The sequence below is a fragment of the Oreochromis aureus genome, linkage group 19, assembly GCF_013358895.1.
Source record: "Oreochromis aureus strain Israel breed Guangdong linkage group 19, ZZ_aureus, whole genome shotgun sequence".
NCBI classification, from domain to species: domain Eukaryota; kingdom Metazoa; phylum Chordata; class Actinopteri; order Cichliformes; family Cichlidae; genus Oreochromis; species Oreochromis aureus.
Window position 1 is genome coordinate 1284096 of NC_052960.1, and position 17388 is coordinate 1301483.

General features: G+C 43.8%; 1 protein-coding gene across 1 annotated transcript; it reads left to right on the forward strand.

Annotated features, from left to right (window-relative positions):
* The first annotated feature begins 13141 nt into the window (after positions 1-13141).
* Positions 13142-15414, forward strand: timm9 (translocase of inner mitochondrial membrane 9 homolog). Its single transcript, XM_039603170.1, has 4 exons — positions 13142-13388; positions 13628-13676; positions 14783-14878; positions 14960-15414. Exons 2-4 carry the CDS (start codon positions 13638-13640, stop codon positions 15092-15094), a joined length of 270 nt encoding a protein of 89 aa, XP_039459104.1. The 5' UTR covers positions 13142-13388; positions 13628-13637; the 3' UTR covers positions 15095-15414.
* The last annotated feature ends 1974 nt before the right edge of the window (positions 15415-17388 follow it).

Sequence of the window (17388 nt, forward strand, 5' to 3'; positions counted from 1 at the left end):
AATGTACCCAAATAGATTACTGGATTGTAACTGAGACAGTCATGTGTTCTACACTTGAATGGTCTCCATGGGTTTGATCACTTTGCTGTTTTAGCTTTCCCAGTACATTTCAGATCCAGTTTAAAGTCTATTACTTGTTTCTAAGAGTGTCGATGGTTTGGCACCACCTTACCTGACAAACCATTTGAAACCCTTCAGTTCTACCACAGCACTGAGCAGTGATGGGAATAACGGCGTTACAAGTAACAGCGTTACTTTTTTCAGTAACGAGTAATCTAACTAATTACTATTCCTGTCATTACAACGCCGTTACAGTTACTAACAAGAAAATGCGGTCCGTTACTATTTTTCAACAAACAGACGGTTGAAGCTGTGTTCAGCTTACCGCATCTTATACCAGTCACACGGAAGTAGCTGTCTACATAAGTAATCTGGACTAGGGCTGGGCGATATGGCCTAAAATTCATATCGCGATATAATTTGAAGCATGTGCGATAACGATATATATCACGATATATTCTTTTCGTATTTTCCAAACTATAAGGCACACTTAAAATCCTTTAATTTTCTCAAAAATCGAGAGTGTGCCTTATGTATGAATTCTGGTTGTGCTCACTGACCTTGAACCGATTTTGGCGTGCAGAAATCTGTTAAAAAATGTTTTAGTACAACTTTGGTAAGCCTGCTGATGGACTGCTTGATGGATTGTCAGAGCATTACGGCTGCCGTAGTGAGGAGTAATCTGGGTCCAAAACCCCATCCCCTTCAGGTCCCAAAGTCAAACGAACACTGAGAGTTAAAAACAGTCTAAATTCTTTCATCTTTAATTAAATCATCAGCGTTGCTGCTTTATCGGGTGTAACAATTAAGTTTAACATCCAGGCATCCATGAAAACAGAATTTATTAAATTTAACGTAGTTAGAAGTTAACAGGAAGTTAGCTCGCTAGTTTATACCTAAACATTTCATACCATGTTCTGACAGAGATTTTTGAAACTAATTAAAACGTACAGCTCTGCTATCACTTCCAACATAAGTGAAGACAGAAAACTAAACAGCAGTGGCGTTTGCAGGGTTACCGAAGTTGGACTACCTGGTATATAATGTTGTGCTACGTGATTGCTAGCGACACAGCTATGTTAGCATAACATTAGCACAGTGAAGCTGGAGGATGAACGCTAACTTTTTTTCCACTCGATAAAAGTTAACGTGAGGGATTCTGGTGGTCAGGGACAAATGCAATTGCATAGCGGGATGCTATACACGGGCCAAACTTCAGTCAGGAGAACATAATTTACTGATGATAATGGTTGTAGCCGCTGTGATACTTTCTACCAAAACAGGCGCAGCTTGATGACATCATCAACATGCGATATCGTGATATAGTCAAAATCTCTATCGTTGGCCAAATCTATATCGTTTCTATCGTATATCGTTTATATCGCCCACCCCTAATCTGGACGCTACAGCTTTAAGCAGCTGCGCGCTCCCGCTGACGGTAATCACGATCACTGTCTAGCACAACACCTGGAGCTAAGGGGGCAAAATAATTGCATGAGTGCTGCTGTTTGACTGAGGAATAAAGTAGTCGTGGTAAGCCAATCACATGACCACTTAAAGACGAAGCAACAAGGTGATATATACCAGTTTTTAAAGTGTGTTGATAGGCCACTTAAAACCAGAGTCATGATAAACAATATATACGCAGCGTTTTTTCCTCAATAGTTTCGCCACGTTAGCGCGAGCAAGCACTCTCTGCTTATGAGCAAAAAAACAAAACAAAACAGGGGAAGTTTTAGGAGTGACGGCGAGAGAGAGAGAGAGAGCAGAAAAAGAGAGAGAGCGAGTTTTGAGATGTGAGAGATTTGTGACGTTTAGTGTGTTTGGGGTGTGTCATGATCGGAGGCAATAAGACGCAGGGGTCTCAAGCATGAACCGCTTTTATTAAATTGTAGCAGCAGTGTACGTGGCTACATCCATTTCTGAAGAAACATATAACACCAGTATTGTAGCGACCCCTAGTGGCTGCCCCCATGGTAGCCTTACTAGGACAACATAAACCGATTTCACAACATCTCCCCCTTTAACAAAAGTACTTTAAACATAAAACAGTGTTGACAGAATGCAGGACATCACAGGGGTAGACTACCCTCAGTCCTGATAAGGGATTATTCTGCCCTTAGAACATAGAAAGGAGATAGCCCTCAGTCTCTGAATCTGAGAGGTACTTTAATCTCCTGCCCCCTGGAAGTCGCTCTCACAGGTGTGGTAGGGTGGAGAGGAGACCCCAGGACAGGAACTGGCAATACCTGCCTTACTGGTGGTTCTTGGGAAGCAGCCGCTCCTTTAGTTGGAGTAGTCGGTGTAGCTGGAACAGTGCTCTGCTGCTGCTCCTCAGGATCAGCGGTGCCTGGGACAGGCAGAAGGTGTCGTCTGTTGCGGCGAGTCACGTTCCCATTCGCCATCTCCACCAAGTAGGATCTCGGCTCCTTAGACTTACTGATGACCTTGGCTGGAGTCGTCCATCCCTTTTCCCCATCAAGCTTCACTACAACATCCTGGCCTGGGAGAAGCTCAGGAAGTGGACGAGCTGAATGTCTGCGGTTGTAGAAGAATCTGTAAGAGTCCTTAGCTGCAGCATCCCTTTGGCACACCGTGTCCCTATTGACTGGACTGGGCAGCAATGTCTTTTCGAGTACTGGGACGGTGGTGCGGATTTGACGTCCTGTCATAAGTATATTATTGTGCGATCTATTGTACAATATAAAGCGCCTTGAGGCGACTTTTGTTGTGATTTGGCGCTATATAAATAAAATTGAATTGAATTGAATTGAATCATAAGTTGAGCTGGGCTTGCACCGGTTGCTGCAATTTGTGTAGAGCGGTAACTCATTAAGGCTAAGCAGGGGTCAGGCTGTTTGAGAATGTACTTGGCCGTTTGGACGGCTCTTTCAGCAGCTCCATTTGACTGGGGGCAGTGGCGTGTCTAGAAAATTTTTGTTGGGGGGGCCAGGTAGGGGCACAGATTTGGAGAAGGGTGGCAGATGTAATTGGCAGATAATGTTAAAAAAATTCTACCAACAGTTAACCATCATTCAATAACCCTGTAAACCTAATAACTGAATTTGCTTTTGACTCTTATTAGAATGACGTTTTAACCACTATGGTGCAAAGTTTTTAGATACTGCGTTGATGAAGTACAAGAGATACAATCAGTGCTTTGTCAGTGTTTACGCAGCATTGAAGGACAGCAATATTTGCATAGTATTTTTACTGACATATAATGCACATATGTTTTGGGCACAAACATTTTTAACATACAATTGGCAAATTAGCCAATGCAAAACTTTATCTGCTTATTAAAAAAAGAAGATAATCTTCTTACAAACTGGTGTTTGATTTTGAAACAGGAAAAAAGTGGGGAAACAAATGAAAAGAAGTAAATACTTTCTATGCTGCCTTATGGTAAACTTTGGTAATATTGATGTATAAAGAACAACACTGGCTGAAGATGAAATACAGTCAGCTGGCATGGTGACACTGCCAGTATTAACCTGCAGGGCTGGACTGGGACAAAAAAATTGGGCATTTTGACCAGAGACCGACCCACCAGGTATTAAAGCCATAAAGCCTTTGAATGAAAACGAACGCTGTTGTGACAGTGATGTACACGGTCTTGTTGGTTTATGTATGATTTCTATAAATTTTACGTCAGATAAAAACTTTGTTCGAAAGATTCAGATAATTGTTTAATAAAAGCGAGACATTTTAAATGAGAATAAGTAAGAAAAGTATTTCTTTGTGCCCCCCTCTCCCTGTTAATGCCCTACCTGGCCCCCTGGCATAACTTTGCTAGATCCGCCCCTGCACAGTTACCAGCTGTCAGCTACGTAGAAAAGGATCCTGGTGTTATTTGTCTCTCAGAAACAGCTCATAACTTCCCTTCAACTCATTCATGTCACCTAAAAGGTAAACCTGTTTCTCCATCACCTGTTCAGCTCTGATGATTCAGTAAGGACATCTCCTGGTTTCATCTTCATGTTTCCCTCTCACCAGATAACCAAACCGATATCATGACCAGCAGCTTTACAGCTGTGGCTCCAGCAAACATCAGCTGATACTAGAAATTAATATTAAATAAATTCTAACAACAGCTGATCAAGCTTAAAGGTGCTGCTGTTGTTTAGCACGACATCCGCTGGTTTCCTCTTTCTGGCGCAAAGTGGGCGATAAATAAACAAGAGAAAAGCCGATCAGCTGATCATTGATCAGTTTCATGATTGAAGTAGCAACAGGAGAGGGAGGGGGAGAGAATGAGCGAAGAAGAGGCAGCTGTGCAGCAAAGACACAGAATAACTCCAGCTTTGTGTCTTTTTCATTATAGTTAAAGTACAGGACAAACTCCGTCTCTTCTCAGCTCAATACAAAACCTGTAATATTTTCTCTGAATGAGGGACCATTCCATTTTTAAGGAGCCGTTGGCAACTCTACAAACTAACCTTATGAATAAAATAAAGTTCACTATCAGTAACATCACAGCACCCACCCAGCTGTATAGAAACTCCGTCATGCTAGCTAGCACGCATTTAGTTATTGTAACTGACTGTAAAAAGTCAGCACAACGAAAATAAACTCCACCTAAACTTGGTTTATATCTGACCCAGATAGACTGCAGGTCATAACTTCTTACCTGAAGTTCAGTTCTTCCCTCATCCACCTGCTAGCCGCCGTGGAAGCTCCGCCATGCCCGATGGCCAGTCCAGCTATGTTAAACTGTTAATCTTTCGCCGAAAAACTGTTTTCTGTGATGCTGTCTTTCGTGCTTGGCTCTCCTACCTTTGCTAACATGATGCTCATAGCGCAGAAGCCGATGCTGCCTTAAACACACTCGGATATCTGAGCTTCACTGTGAAAACATAATCGTACATTTGATATTTCATTGGATTTTATTGTTTTGGCTTCGGGGTGGCACCTGGGGTGGCCAGTCTGGTTGGGGGGGTGGCCTGTGCCCCCCCAGGCCACCCCGCTGGACACGCCACAGACTGGGGGTAATGAGGGCTCGACGTAGTGTGGGTGAAGCCATAACTCAGTTTGAAGTCTTGGAACTCTGATGATGTGAACTGCGTCCCATTATCACTGACCAGTTCTAACGGGATGCCCCATCTAACGAACATGTGTTTAAGCTTGTTAATGACCTGTCTGCTGGTTGTTGTAGTGAGGGAAGCAATCTCAATGTCTCTTGAAAAATAGTCAACAACGACAAGAAAGTTCTTACCCTCCAACTCGCACAGATCAGCTGCAATCTTTTGCCAGGGGCCATTGGGCAGAGGAGTAGTCACGAGGGGTTCCCGTCACTGTGTAGGCTTGTGCTCTCTGCAAAAGATGCATGACCTCACCTTGTGTGTTATTTGAAGTCCAATGTTGGGCCACCACACTGTTGATCTTGCGCGCTCTCTACATTTAGTTAGTCCTTGGTGGTCTTCATGTAATTGGTCAAGGACACTGGGTCTGAGTGCTGTGGGAATTACGATGCGATCGTGGTAGAGCACTAGACCATCTGATTCTGAAAGGTGGCTTCTGGCTGGATAAAAGCCTTGCAGTGGTGAGCTCTTTGCCATTCTCCGAGGCCACCCTTGTCTGATGAAGATGATTGCTTTTTGAAGCTCTGGGTCCCTCTGTGTAACTCTACGAATTTCCTCCAACTTATGTGACTTGATAGGTTTGCTTGTCACTACGTTGCTCACATATGCCTTGACCTGGCTGTCTGTCTCGGACGGGTAGCATCCGTGCAGTGGATGTCTGGAGAGTGCGTCCGCCACCACTAACTGTTTGCCGGGAACGTGCTCAGCAGTGACATTGAATCGCATCAGCCGCATCAGCAGTCTCTGACATCTCAGTGGCGTTTTATCAAGGTCGTACAAGTTGATCAAGGGCTTATGGTCAGTTTGTAGACGTACATGACCCATGCCTTGGATGTAGTGGGCAAAACGTTCGCAGGCCCAGACAGATGCTAAACACTCTTTTTCGATCTGCGAATATCTTTTCTCTGCGTCTGTGAGCATGCGAGAACAAAAAGCAACGGGCCGTAACTCCCCCTCATGGTCCTGTAACAGTGCAGCACCCAGGCCATAGCTGCTGGCGTCCACACTGACAACTGTTGGTCGGCCTGCATCATAATAACAAAGTGCTGGTGCAGCCACGAGCATTGCTTTTGCTTTGTTGAATGCTTGCTCCTGAGGCTCGCCCCACGCCCATACAGTCTCTTTCTTGAGTAGGTTGGAGAAGGGGGTGCAGCACCGTGGACAGGCCCGGCAGGAATTTTCCAACATAGTTTATTAATCCGAGCACCTGCCTGAGTTGTTCTACATTGGTGGGGCTGGGCATCCTAGCAATAGCCTCCACCTTGCCATCATCAGGTTTCACACCATCTGCACTGATGATGTGACTGAAGAACTGTAGTTCATTCTTTCCGAAGTGGCACTTGGACCTGTTGAGCTTAAGGCCTGATGCTTTGATTGTCTGTAATACTGCATCTAAGCGTTGGTCATGCTCCTCTTTGTTAGCCCCGAAAACCAGTATGTCGTCCATCACGACGACAGTCCCCTCTAGGCCCTTGAGCAAGGTGCTCATGAGCCGCTGGAAGATCTCGGGTGCTGAAGTTATGCCAAATGGCAGGCGTCTGAAGCAAAACCTGCCCATGGAAGTTATGAACGTGGTTAGTTTTTGGCAGCTGGGGTCCAGTGGTATCTGCCAGAACCCGCTGGAGGCATCCAAAGTGGAGAAAACTTTAGCCCCTGCTAACTTGGGAGTTATGTCATCCAATGTGGGCAAGATGTACCGTTCGCGCTTTACACCCTTATTCAGACATTTTAAGTCCACACACACTCTGACCTCATCCTTGTTGCGCTTCGGAGCAGGCACCATTGGCGCACACCAGTCTGTTGGCTCGGTGACTTCCTCAATGATGCCAAGTTTGAGCATGCGCTTTATTTCCTTTTCCACCTTTGGGAGGAGAGGAAAAGGCACCCGGCGTGGGGTGGTTACACTGTACGGCACTGCTTCTTCGGTCAGCTCGATTTTTACAGGTTCACAGTTCAGCAGGCCAATTTCTCCGAACACATCCTCTGTTAAGTCACTACTGATTTTGTTAACTCTAGCGACTAGTCCCAGTAGGTTACTTGCATATTGCCCTTTTATAACTGTAATCCAGTACTGGTACTTTTGGCCTTTGTACACTGTAGTAGCAAGAAATTTACCCATGCACCTGACTTTTCCACCAGGGTTGTACACAGTTGGCTTACACTGGATAAGTTTGGGTCTCTGCTGCAGCTTATTAAAGGTCGTTTCTGTCATAACAGAGGTGTCTGCGCCTGTATCAATTTTGAAATCAACTGGACTGCCATTCACCAGTAGCTCAATGTCCCAGTCGGCATCTGAGCCTGACTCCTCAATCACTGTTGTTTTTGGCTCAGTTACTGCTCCCAGAAAAAGCTCCCCTATGAAGAATGAATCCTCATCTGAGTCCTCTACAGACTCAGCCCTGACCTCTTTTAGCATTTTGGTTTTGCATACAACTTCAAAGTGTCCCAACTTATTGCACTTTCTGCATCTTTTATTGCAGGCTGGGCAGTTTTCTCTTTTCTCATACACCCTGTTGCATCTTTGGCATTTTGGGTTACTCTCACCATGTTGTTGCTCACGTACCTGACGAGGTTGGTAGTAACTCCTTCTCATGCTGTTATAATGATCAATAATCAATGTCCACAAGGCTGCAGGTCCTGATGGCATCCCCGGGCGTGTTCTCAGAGCGTGTTCTGGGGAGCTTGCAGGAGTGCTCACAGACATATTCAACCTGTCCTTGGCCCACGCTGTGGTACCGGCCTGCTTCAAATCCACCTCCATCGTCCCGATACCCAAAAACTCCAACCCATCTTGCCTCAATGACTACCGCCCAGTAGCACTCACCCCCATCATCACTAAGTGCTTAGAGCAGCTGGTCCTAGCACACTTCAAATCCTGTCTCCCCCCCACCCTGGACCCCCACCAATTTGCATACCGCCAGAACAGGAGCACAGAGGATGCAGTCTCCATCGCACTGCACTCTGTCCTCTCACACCTGGACAACAACAACACCTACACCAGAATGCTGTTTATAGACTTCAGTTCAGCGTTCAATACAATCCACCCCTCACAACTCATCAGGAAACTGACAGACCTGGGCATCAGTTCCCTCATCTGCAAATGGTTACTGGACTTCCTGACCAACCGCCCCCAGCATGTCCAGCTGGATAACCGCTGCTCATCAACAATCACAATGAACACCGGTGTACCACAGGGCTGTGTGATGAGCCCTTTCCTCTACTCCCTCTTCACCCATGACTGCAGACCTGCTGATGGTTCCAACACCATCATTAAGTTTGCAGATGACACCACGGTGATTGGCCTCATCAGTGACAACGATGAGGCCGCCTACAGGAGGAGGTGGATCGCCTGGCTGAGTGGTGCGACACAAACAACCTGCTGCTTAACACCGAGAAGACCAAGGAGCTCATCGTGGACTACAGGAGGAATGCTGACCCACATCCACCCATCCACATTAAGGGGACAGCTGTGGAGCGTGTGAGCAGCTTCAAGTTCCTGGGTGTCCACATCTCCGAGGATCTCATCTGGACGACCAACTGCTCCAAGCTGGTCAAGAAGGCCCACCAGCGCCTCTTCTTGAGGACTCTGAGGAAGAACCACCTGTCCTCAGACATCCTGGTGAACTTCTATCGCTGCACCATCGAGAGCATCCTGACCAACTGTATAACAGTCTGGTACGGAACTGCTCTGCCTCGGACCGGAAGGCGTTGCAGAGGGTCGTGAAAACTGCCCAGCGCATCGCCGGAGCACCACTTCCTGCCATAAAGGACATCTACAGGAAGCGGTGTCTGAAAAGGGCTGGGAAAATCATCAAAGACCCCAGTCACCCATCACATAGACTCTTCACCCTCCTGCCCTCTGGGAGGCGCTACAGGAGCCTCCGGACTAAGACCACCAGGTACCGGAACAGCTTCTTCCCCACAGCTGTCAGACTCCTGAACTCTGCCTCCTGACATCTGACCCACGTTAACATGGACTGAACATACACACACCCACAATGGACAACCGTACCCTCAAACACACAATAATAACATGGACTGAACCACCGCTCACAACCACTAGCACTTTATACAGCCTCTGTAGAAATTATCCACACCCTCACTTATCTTAACTGCACTACTGTATAGCTCTGTGTAAATAATCATTCTGTACATACAATAATTTTTAACCTTACAACTGTTTACAACTTGCATAGTTCCCATTTCTGTATAACTGTATATCTCATATTTCTGTAAAGTTATTTATTTCATATTCTGTATAGTTTTTCATATTTATATCCTGTTCATATCCTGTACATAGCTTGTACTCACTACAGCCTGTACATACTTATAGTTATAGCATATTCATAACATACTTCATACCGTGTGCATTATAACATACCACAATAGACCCATTTCTGTAATATACTTGCATATCTATACTATTATTGACCAAGATGGCGGCGCGTGAACAACGCGAGGCTCAGTGTCTCTCCAGAATCTGCTATTTAGCGGTTTTTTATCTATCTATATCACGACTAAAGCACTTTCTGGATGGATGCAAACTGCATTTCGTTGCCCTGTACCTGTGCATGTGCAATGACAATAAAGTTGAATTCTATTCTATTCTATAATGCCTTTGTTTCACCTCATTCACAGTGCTTTCCACTCGCTCCGCACTTTGCTGTTTGACTTGTTCACTCTGGCGTGCTAGTTGAATGGCTTTATCTAGAGTTAAGTCCGCCTCGAGCTTGAGTTTTTGTGAAACATCTTTGTCAATTAATCCAATCACGATACGGTCCCGGATCTGCTCGTCTTTACTGCCGCCAAACTCGCAGTGCTGTGCGAGCTCGTACAGGCTCCGCACAAAAGCCTCGACCGTCTCCCCGACCCTCTGGCTCCGTTTGTGAAAACAGGCGCGATCGTGGATAACGTTTCTCTTTGGGACAAAGTGCTCATCGAACTTTTGTATAACCAGATCATACTCAAACTGCGGACTTGGCCTGGCCTCTGTAGCAGCAGGAAACACAAATGAGCCATATATTGAAGCGAGTTCACCTGCACTTCGCCGCTCTCCATCCCTAGCTGGGACGCTACTCGAGAACGGGAGAATCTCTGCCGCCATATCGGCCACTCTGCCGGCTGTGTAAAGTCGAACGGCTCCGGAGGTCCAAATTTAGCCATTTCTCCGTGTAACTCGGCGTGAAGTCCTCAATTCTGGCACCATGTCATGATCGGAGGCAATAAGACGCAGGGTTCTCAAGCACGAACCGCTTTTATTGAATTGTAGCAGCAGTGTACGTGGCTACATCCATTTCTGAAGAAACATATACACACCAGTATTATAGCGACCCCTAGTGGCTGCCCCCATGGTAGCCTTACTAGGACAACATAAACCGATTTCACAACAGGGTGTGTAGTTAATGTGTTGTCTTGTGTAGTTAGTGCAGTGGTTCCCAAAGTGTGGGGCCCGCCCCCTAGGGGGGGCGCAGAGCTATTGCAGGGGGGGCGCGGCATGAAAAGGGAAAAAAACAAAAAAACAAAAACAACGCTTGGACACTGCTAGCACGGGGCGCCCACACAAACGCAAAGCAGGAGATGAAGCATCGCTGAATGTGTTTCCAAACCAACTTCATTCTAAGCCAAAGACTAGAAAATATGGTGAAGCATATCTTCCTTTGGCTTCACCTGCACAAGTGCTGAGGTAGGTCTCCTGCAGAATTAGTTTTCCTGCATCGGGAGCAGCGCTGGGCTGTTCAAATCACGGACAAACAGTATCCCACAGTTGTTTATGTTTTTGAACCCATTTTGTAGAGGGTTTTTTTGAAAAATGTATTGATAGCAATGTTGAACATTATTACACAGGAAAAAAAACAACTACATGTAAAATAATTACACCGTGATGCCTCTGCCTTTCTAAATGCAGGGACAGTAATGGCCTGTATATGTAAGCCTGTAAAACCTGCAGATAGTCAGATTAACAGTAACAGTATTTTGTCTCTATCTGCCATTCTGCAATTCATCTCATGTAAACAATAACGTGGCGCACAGTGTGACGTGAAAAAGGCACATACCTTTGACATTGCGTGACAAACTCTGTATTCCTTGTCCACACGTAAACGCAAAAAAAAGGAGTTTTAAAAAATCTCCGTTCTCGGTGATTCGATACGCCGTTTACATGTGCCCGAAACAGCTGCGTGTTCAAAAATACCCGTGTAGGTGCGGACTGAGCGTAAAAGAGTTGGTATTATTTTCTTACTACCTGTAATTTATTGCAGATTATTTGTATTTGCTTAATTGTTTAATAAATGTTTGAGGTGTGAAATAAACCGCAATGGAGCAAAATATGGGTGGTGTGGTTGAAGGATGTGTTTGTGCGTGTGCGTGCGTGTGCGTGCGCGCGTGCACGCGCGGGGGTGGGGGGGCGCGAACATTTTTCTTGTTAAACAAGGGGGGCCCAGCAAAAAAAGTTTGGGAACCACTGGTCTAGCACAACACCTGGAGCTCAGGGGGCAAAACAATCGCATGAGTGCTGCTGTTTGACTGAGGAAGAATAAAGTAGTCGTGGTAAGACAATCACATGACCACTTCAAGATGACAAAGCAACAAGGTGATATATACCAGTTTTTAAATTGTGTTGATAGGCCACGTAAAACCAGAGTCATGATAAACAATATATACGCGCCGTTTTTTCCTCAATAGTTTCGTCACGTTTACTGTGTAAGAACAGCGCTAGCGAGCACTCTTTGCTTATGAGCAAACCCCCTCCCCCCAAAAATAGGGGAAGTTTTAGGAGTGACGGCGAGAGAGTGAGAGAGAGAGACAGCAGAAAGAGAGAGAGCAGAAAGAGAGAGAGAGAGCGAGTTTTGAGATGTGAGAGATTTGTGACGTTTAGCGTGTTTGGGGTGTGTAGTTAATGTGTTGTCTTGTGTAGTTAGTGTGTAGTGTTGTGGACAGTTTTGTGTTGTGTGTCAGAACAATGAGGCGACTGCTGTCTCCAGGTAGAAACAGGAGTGATACACCTGCTGCTGTCAGACCTGCAGGGATCAGGCTGTGATGTTCTCCTTTATAGTGGACACAAAATGTTTTTTGGAGTGGCACAAATGCAGAACAGCTGATTGTTCTGTAAATAGTTTGAAATGGTTATACAAAAGGGTGAAAGGTAAATGGATGCAAATAACTTTGTTTGCAAAACTTGTGCATATGATTTTAAAATTGACAATTAATATTTGCATTTAAAGTTATGAAATATGATTCATTAAACATGTTTGTGGTTGTTACAGTAAAAATATAACTTTTTCTACTGTGATTTTATGGGTTTTGTCTGATTTTAGATCAATTGTGTTAGTACAGTATGTCAAAATGAAAACATGACTGTAAATTCAGACACGTGAGGTTGTGCTGAAAAAGATGATACCAAACAAGGCAAAGTAAACAGTTTTTAAAGGTGAAATGTAGAGGAAAAATCAAAAGTAGTTAAAATGGCCAATTATACCCTGGACCCCTGATGGTTAAACTCTTTTTTTAAAGTAACGCAATAGTTACTTTTCAAATAATTAATTACTTTTAGAATCTTGTAATTCAGTTACCAACTCAGTTACTTTTTTGAAGAAGTAACTGGTAACTATAATTAATTACTTTTTCAAAGTAACTTGCCCAACACTGGAAACAACCCTGTAAAGGTGGACTGGTTCAGGAGAAATTATGATTGAAGATGGTTTGCCTGTATAGAAGGACTTACTGATGAAGTTTAGATTTAGTTTAATGCGTTTATTTTTTGGAGGTCGGAACACAAGTCGCAGAACTTTTCTTGCTCTCCGGAGAGTTTCTGTTTCTGTTTCTGACCTGGACATTCGTGACATTTTTCTCTCAAATGTACATTTTTATTCGTGTTTTGAGTGTAATAAAAATATTAATTAATAGCTGAATATTAAGCTTAATGTAAGCCTCATGTTGAACGTGTTTATTTATTTATTTTTTTTTAAATGAAAAGTCGCAAAAAAATGGGAGAGAATCTGCTGTTCTTTGCGCATGCGTCCTTCAGTCCGTCACTCGGAGGCTCCCCTCCTGCAGTTGGGATCTCAGGTGGAATAAAAACTGTCTTCCTGCTGCTGTAAAGGGGAACTGAGCGCTGCTGCTCGGGAGGCTGAAGAGGAACATCTCCAGGAGAACACAGGAACCCTCATCGGAGGGCGGGATCACGGAGCTTACCGGGCTAGCCGATAGCCGTTAGCAGCAGCAGTCCGTTTAAACGCGCTGTTTTGTCAGGTAGGTTTGTTCATCATGTCACTAAATCCCGAGTAACTTCTGCTCCCTGAAGCGTTACTAAACCAGCCAACCTAAGCTGAACGGCACACCTGTAAGGTCACATTGAAAGAATAACACGTGAGCGCCGGGGGAGCTTTAAAAGAGGCGGACCGAGGAGAGGGCTAAAAATGGAGGATTTATGAAGGGAGTCTGGTGTGTTAGCATTGCTGCTAATTGTTGCCCCGTTTCCCCTCCTACAGAGTCCGAATCATGGCGGTCCAGGTGTCCGAGTCCGACCAGATCAAACAGGTAAGTGACCCCAAGAGTTTTCATGTGGACTCTGAGAACAGAGGCTCAGAATTCAGAGGCACAAAGTCCGGTTACTGTGGCCTCCGGGGTCCATAGAAAACCCGCACTGAACTACACAGCAAGGAGGCCTGTGAGGGACAAAACAGGAGAGAGCGACAGAACCGTAGGTTAAAATAAATAGATAAAAATAGAAATCAGTCAAAACAAGCTGAAATACCGTCAATGCCAGAAAACTGTGGCAGCTTATTGGGACCAATACAGGAGTGACAGTGGACAAGAAAGTAATTAATTTTAATTTAGAAATGAAAAATGCCTTTGAAGGGTAGCTAAAAGTAATGCACATAAATAATAAATAAATGAAACAGTTATTTCTTTTGTATAATTTAGAGATAGAGTCATGAAATGTTTTAAAAGTAAAAAATTAAGCACGTAAATTAGAAAGTAAGATAAAAGTAACTCAAATGATCATAAAGTATTTGTTAATTTCATTTATAAATGAAAATAAATAAAATAAAAATAAATCAAGTAAAACAAGAAAATATTATGTGGCATTACATGGAAAATTATAGGTAAGGGAATATGTGAAATGAAAAGCAAGTTGGTAAAAAAGGAAGTAAATAAATGGAGAAAGGTGCAACTTAAGGAAAGGAAAAAAAGAAGAAAATTTAAAACAAAATAACAATAATAATAATTCAATAACATTGAAGAGCTCATTTATGACAAATGGGGAGCCTCTGTGCTGCACTTCACTGTGAACATTTAGTTTTTCAGAGCAGTAGACTTTTTTTTCCTTCACAAATGTGCTTTAGTGAACAAAAGGAGCAGCTCTCCAGCACACGTGTAAATCTAATACCAGAAATTGCACTAACATTTCTACTTATGAGCTCCACCTGTAGTTGAATCATATTTTTTTTTTTTTTTTATTTCTAAAACTGAGCGTGCCTGGAGCAGCGAGAGGACGGAGGTCTCCGCTGAGCGTGAAACCTGTTTCAGGAAATTTCTTCCCAGACCTGAACCTCGGATCCTTCTCGGTCGTCTCTCAGATTGTTTTGTTGAATTGCTGCTCTGCAGCCGTTTTCTGAGTCGTGTCTGTTTCCTGTGTTCAGTTTAAGGAGTTTCTGGGGACGTACAACAAGGTGACGGAGAACTGCTTCATGGACTGCGTCCGAGACTTCACCACGAGAGACGTGAAGCCCGAGGAGGTAAAAAAAGATGATTGGATGACAGAACCATGTAAGTGAAGGAACATCTGGATAAAATCCTCACAGCTGTTTGTGTTTCAGTCGAGCTGCTCCGAGTCGTGCCTGCAGAAGTATCTGAAGATGACTCAGAGGATCTCCATGCGTTTCCAGGAGTATCACATCCAGCAGAACGAGGCTCTGGCGGCTAAAGCTGGCCTGCTGGGACAGCCGCGCTGACCCTGAACCTGTGCCGGGCCGTGCTGGTCCTGGTCCAGCGGATCCTCCGGCGCTGTAAAAACAGACTCTGAAGCTGCGCATGAGGACGCTTTGTTGCAGTTTCTGACCGGAAGCTCCGCCCCCTCAGAGTCTGTCTGCAGGGTGAAGGAATCAGTCGGCTGTTCTGTGCATCATGGGAAATGTAGTTTCAGATTCTTTATTAACATGCAGAATATTCCTTTAATGTGCAGATTTGTCTTTTTATTGAACACAGCGATGACGATGATGATGATGAGCTGACCTCATTTTTCATGTCTGGAAATAAAAATAATCCGACATCAGGAATGTGTGGACGTTTTCATCCCTGTTAGGAAGTACTTTACTGCATCCGACCTCACTCTGGCTCTGCTGCAGATCACACAGAGGCTGTATCCCAATTCAGGGTCTGCAGCCTTAACGGTCCTCAAGCGCCGCCTACTCAAAGATCGCTAAGGCCGGAAGTGCGAGGCTTGTGAAATGGGACGGTCTAGCCTCCGTGGCGCTGCCCAGGTTGCCTAGCAACCATGATACTAACAGCTGGAAACGTTTCATACAGCATTATTTGACAGAAATGAAGGAGAAAGTCTTTTGTTCATTTGTTTGTTTGTTTCTACATGAGCTTTGAGTGATTTAATAAGTATCTGAGGCTGAGACCACAGGACTGTAAAACATGATAAATAAATAACAATTAGCTAATGTTGTTCATGAGACTAAAGTCATCTCACTTTGGTAATGTAAATATAATATGGCCAATATTATAGTTATTTCAATCATTATTAGTTATTACAGCAGTGAGTTTGAACTCTGTAAAATACTGAGCTTCAGTAAAGATTCAGGTTGCATTTATTTATATTTCCTGTGTTACGGGTTCGAAATTGAGGATGAGAGCAAAACAATGATAGTCCAGAAGAGGTCGTTCAAACAATTGATTTTAATGAATGCACGCAGCGTGGAGAGGTGCAAACTGCAAAACAGTTGTACATCTCTACCCAAAATACACTCTAGATTGCTTTTAGAACATCAGGGTATTGTAACGCCCCTTCTTGCGTTTACAAGCACATAATTTGCATGTACAGAACATTCATGTATTTTAAGAATTAAATGCAACATAGAGGTTCCTCCTTGTGGCATACTCTTCCGAATATGGTGATGACCTAAGGCCTTTGAGGTCACCCTGGACTGGACATCCTTCCGTCACCTGTAACTAGGCAAACTCAAATACCACAAGAAGCTGAATACATTCAGGCCTTTACTCAGCTACTATTTTACTGTAACAATATACTCAGCCTATAAGCTTTTAAGATTATAGATTTAACTCAACGATTTAAGTGGTTGTAACTGCACCTGTAATAAACATGTTAATATTAGATTATGATAACCCCTGTAATACAAATTATAACATAATGCCAACAACTTCAATAAATGCTTGAATGAAATGATAATTAATGCAATGATAAAGATGATGGTTATGAACAGTAACCCTAAAATAATTCCTATAATTCTACACCTGTCACCTTAAATCTTCACTCAAAGACAGGTTTCTTTGACAGTGTATATATAAATGTATTATATATAAGAGACAAATATTGTTCTTTTAATATGTTGGCATTACTAATTTTCTCTCAGTGCTTACTTTAAATATCCATGAAATCATATTGAACGGCGTATATTTTAAAGGCTTTAAAACCAAGTTAGTACAAACGTCACTAATGTCACATAACTTTGCCGACATGTGGCCAACAGTAATGTTTTAATGTTCTTCGTTATTAAACATTTGCACATAAATAAGTGACATAATATTCAGTACTTACTTTTAAAAGTTTACTCTTTGGGCGCCCCTCTTCCGCCGTTTTTTTTCTGGCAAAATTATCCACACCCACCGCCGCGCTATGGATTCTGGGATATGTTGGGCCACGAAGTCTACACCGCCACATCCTTAAAATTCAGGGAAATGAAGGACGCATTTGAGGGCCGCATTTCGAGCAGCCTTTGAATTGGGACAGCCTTCGTCGCGTCGCTGTGACGTAATCGGCCTTAAAATGCGGCCTTTAAGGCTGCAGACCCTGAATTGGGATACAGCCATTGTCCTGAGAAACGTTCAGACCAGCTGCAGCGTTTCACCTGCTCAGGCTGGACAGCTCGTTACGTCCTGAAAGTTACTGATTAACCTGCTTTTAGTACTGAAGTGTTTCTGCAGCAGACCCTCACTGATGGACTTACTCTAAAGTCAAAGGTTAATTTTATTGCATGTTGCATTGCAACTTATACCAAACATA

Excerpts from the sequence above, each read along its gene's own strand:
- timm9 (XM_039603170.1), top strand. The coding sequence starts at position 13,638 with ATGGCGGTCCAGGTGTCCGAGTCCGACCAGATCAAACAG. Across the intron at positions 13,677-14,782 it reads AGTCCGACCAGATCAAACAG|TTTAAGGAGTTTCTGGGGAC; the intron begins GTAAGTGACCCC and ends TCCTGTGTTCAG. Across the intron at positions 14,879-14,959 it reads GAGACGTGAAGCCCGAGGAG|TCGAGCTGCTCCGAGTCGTG; the intron begins GTAAAAAAAGAT and ends TTTGTGTTTCAG.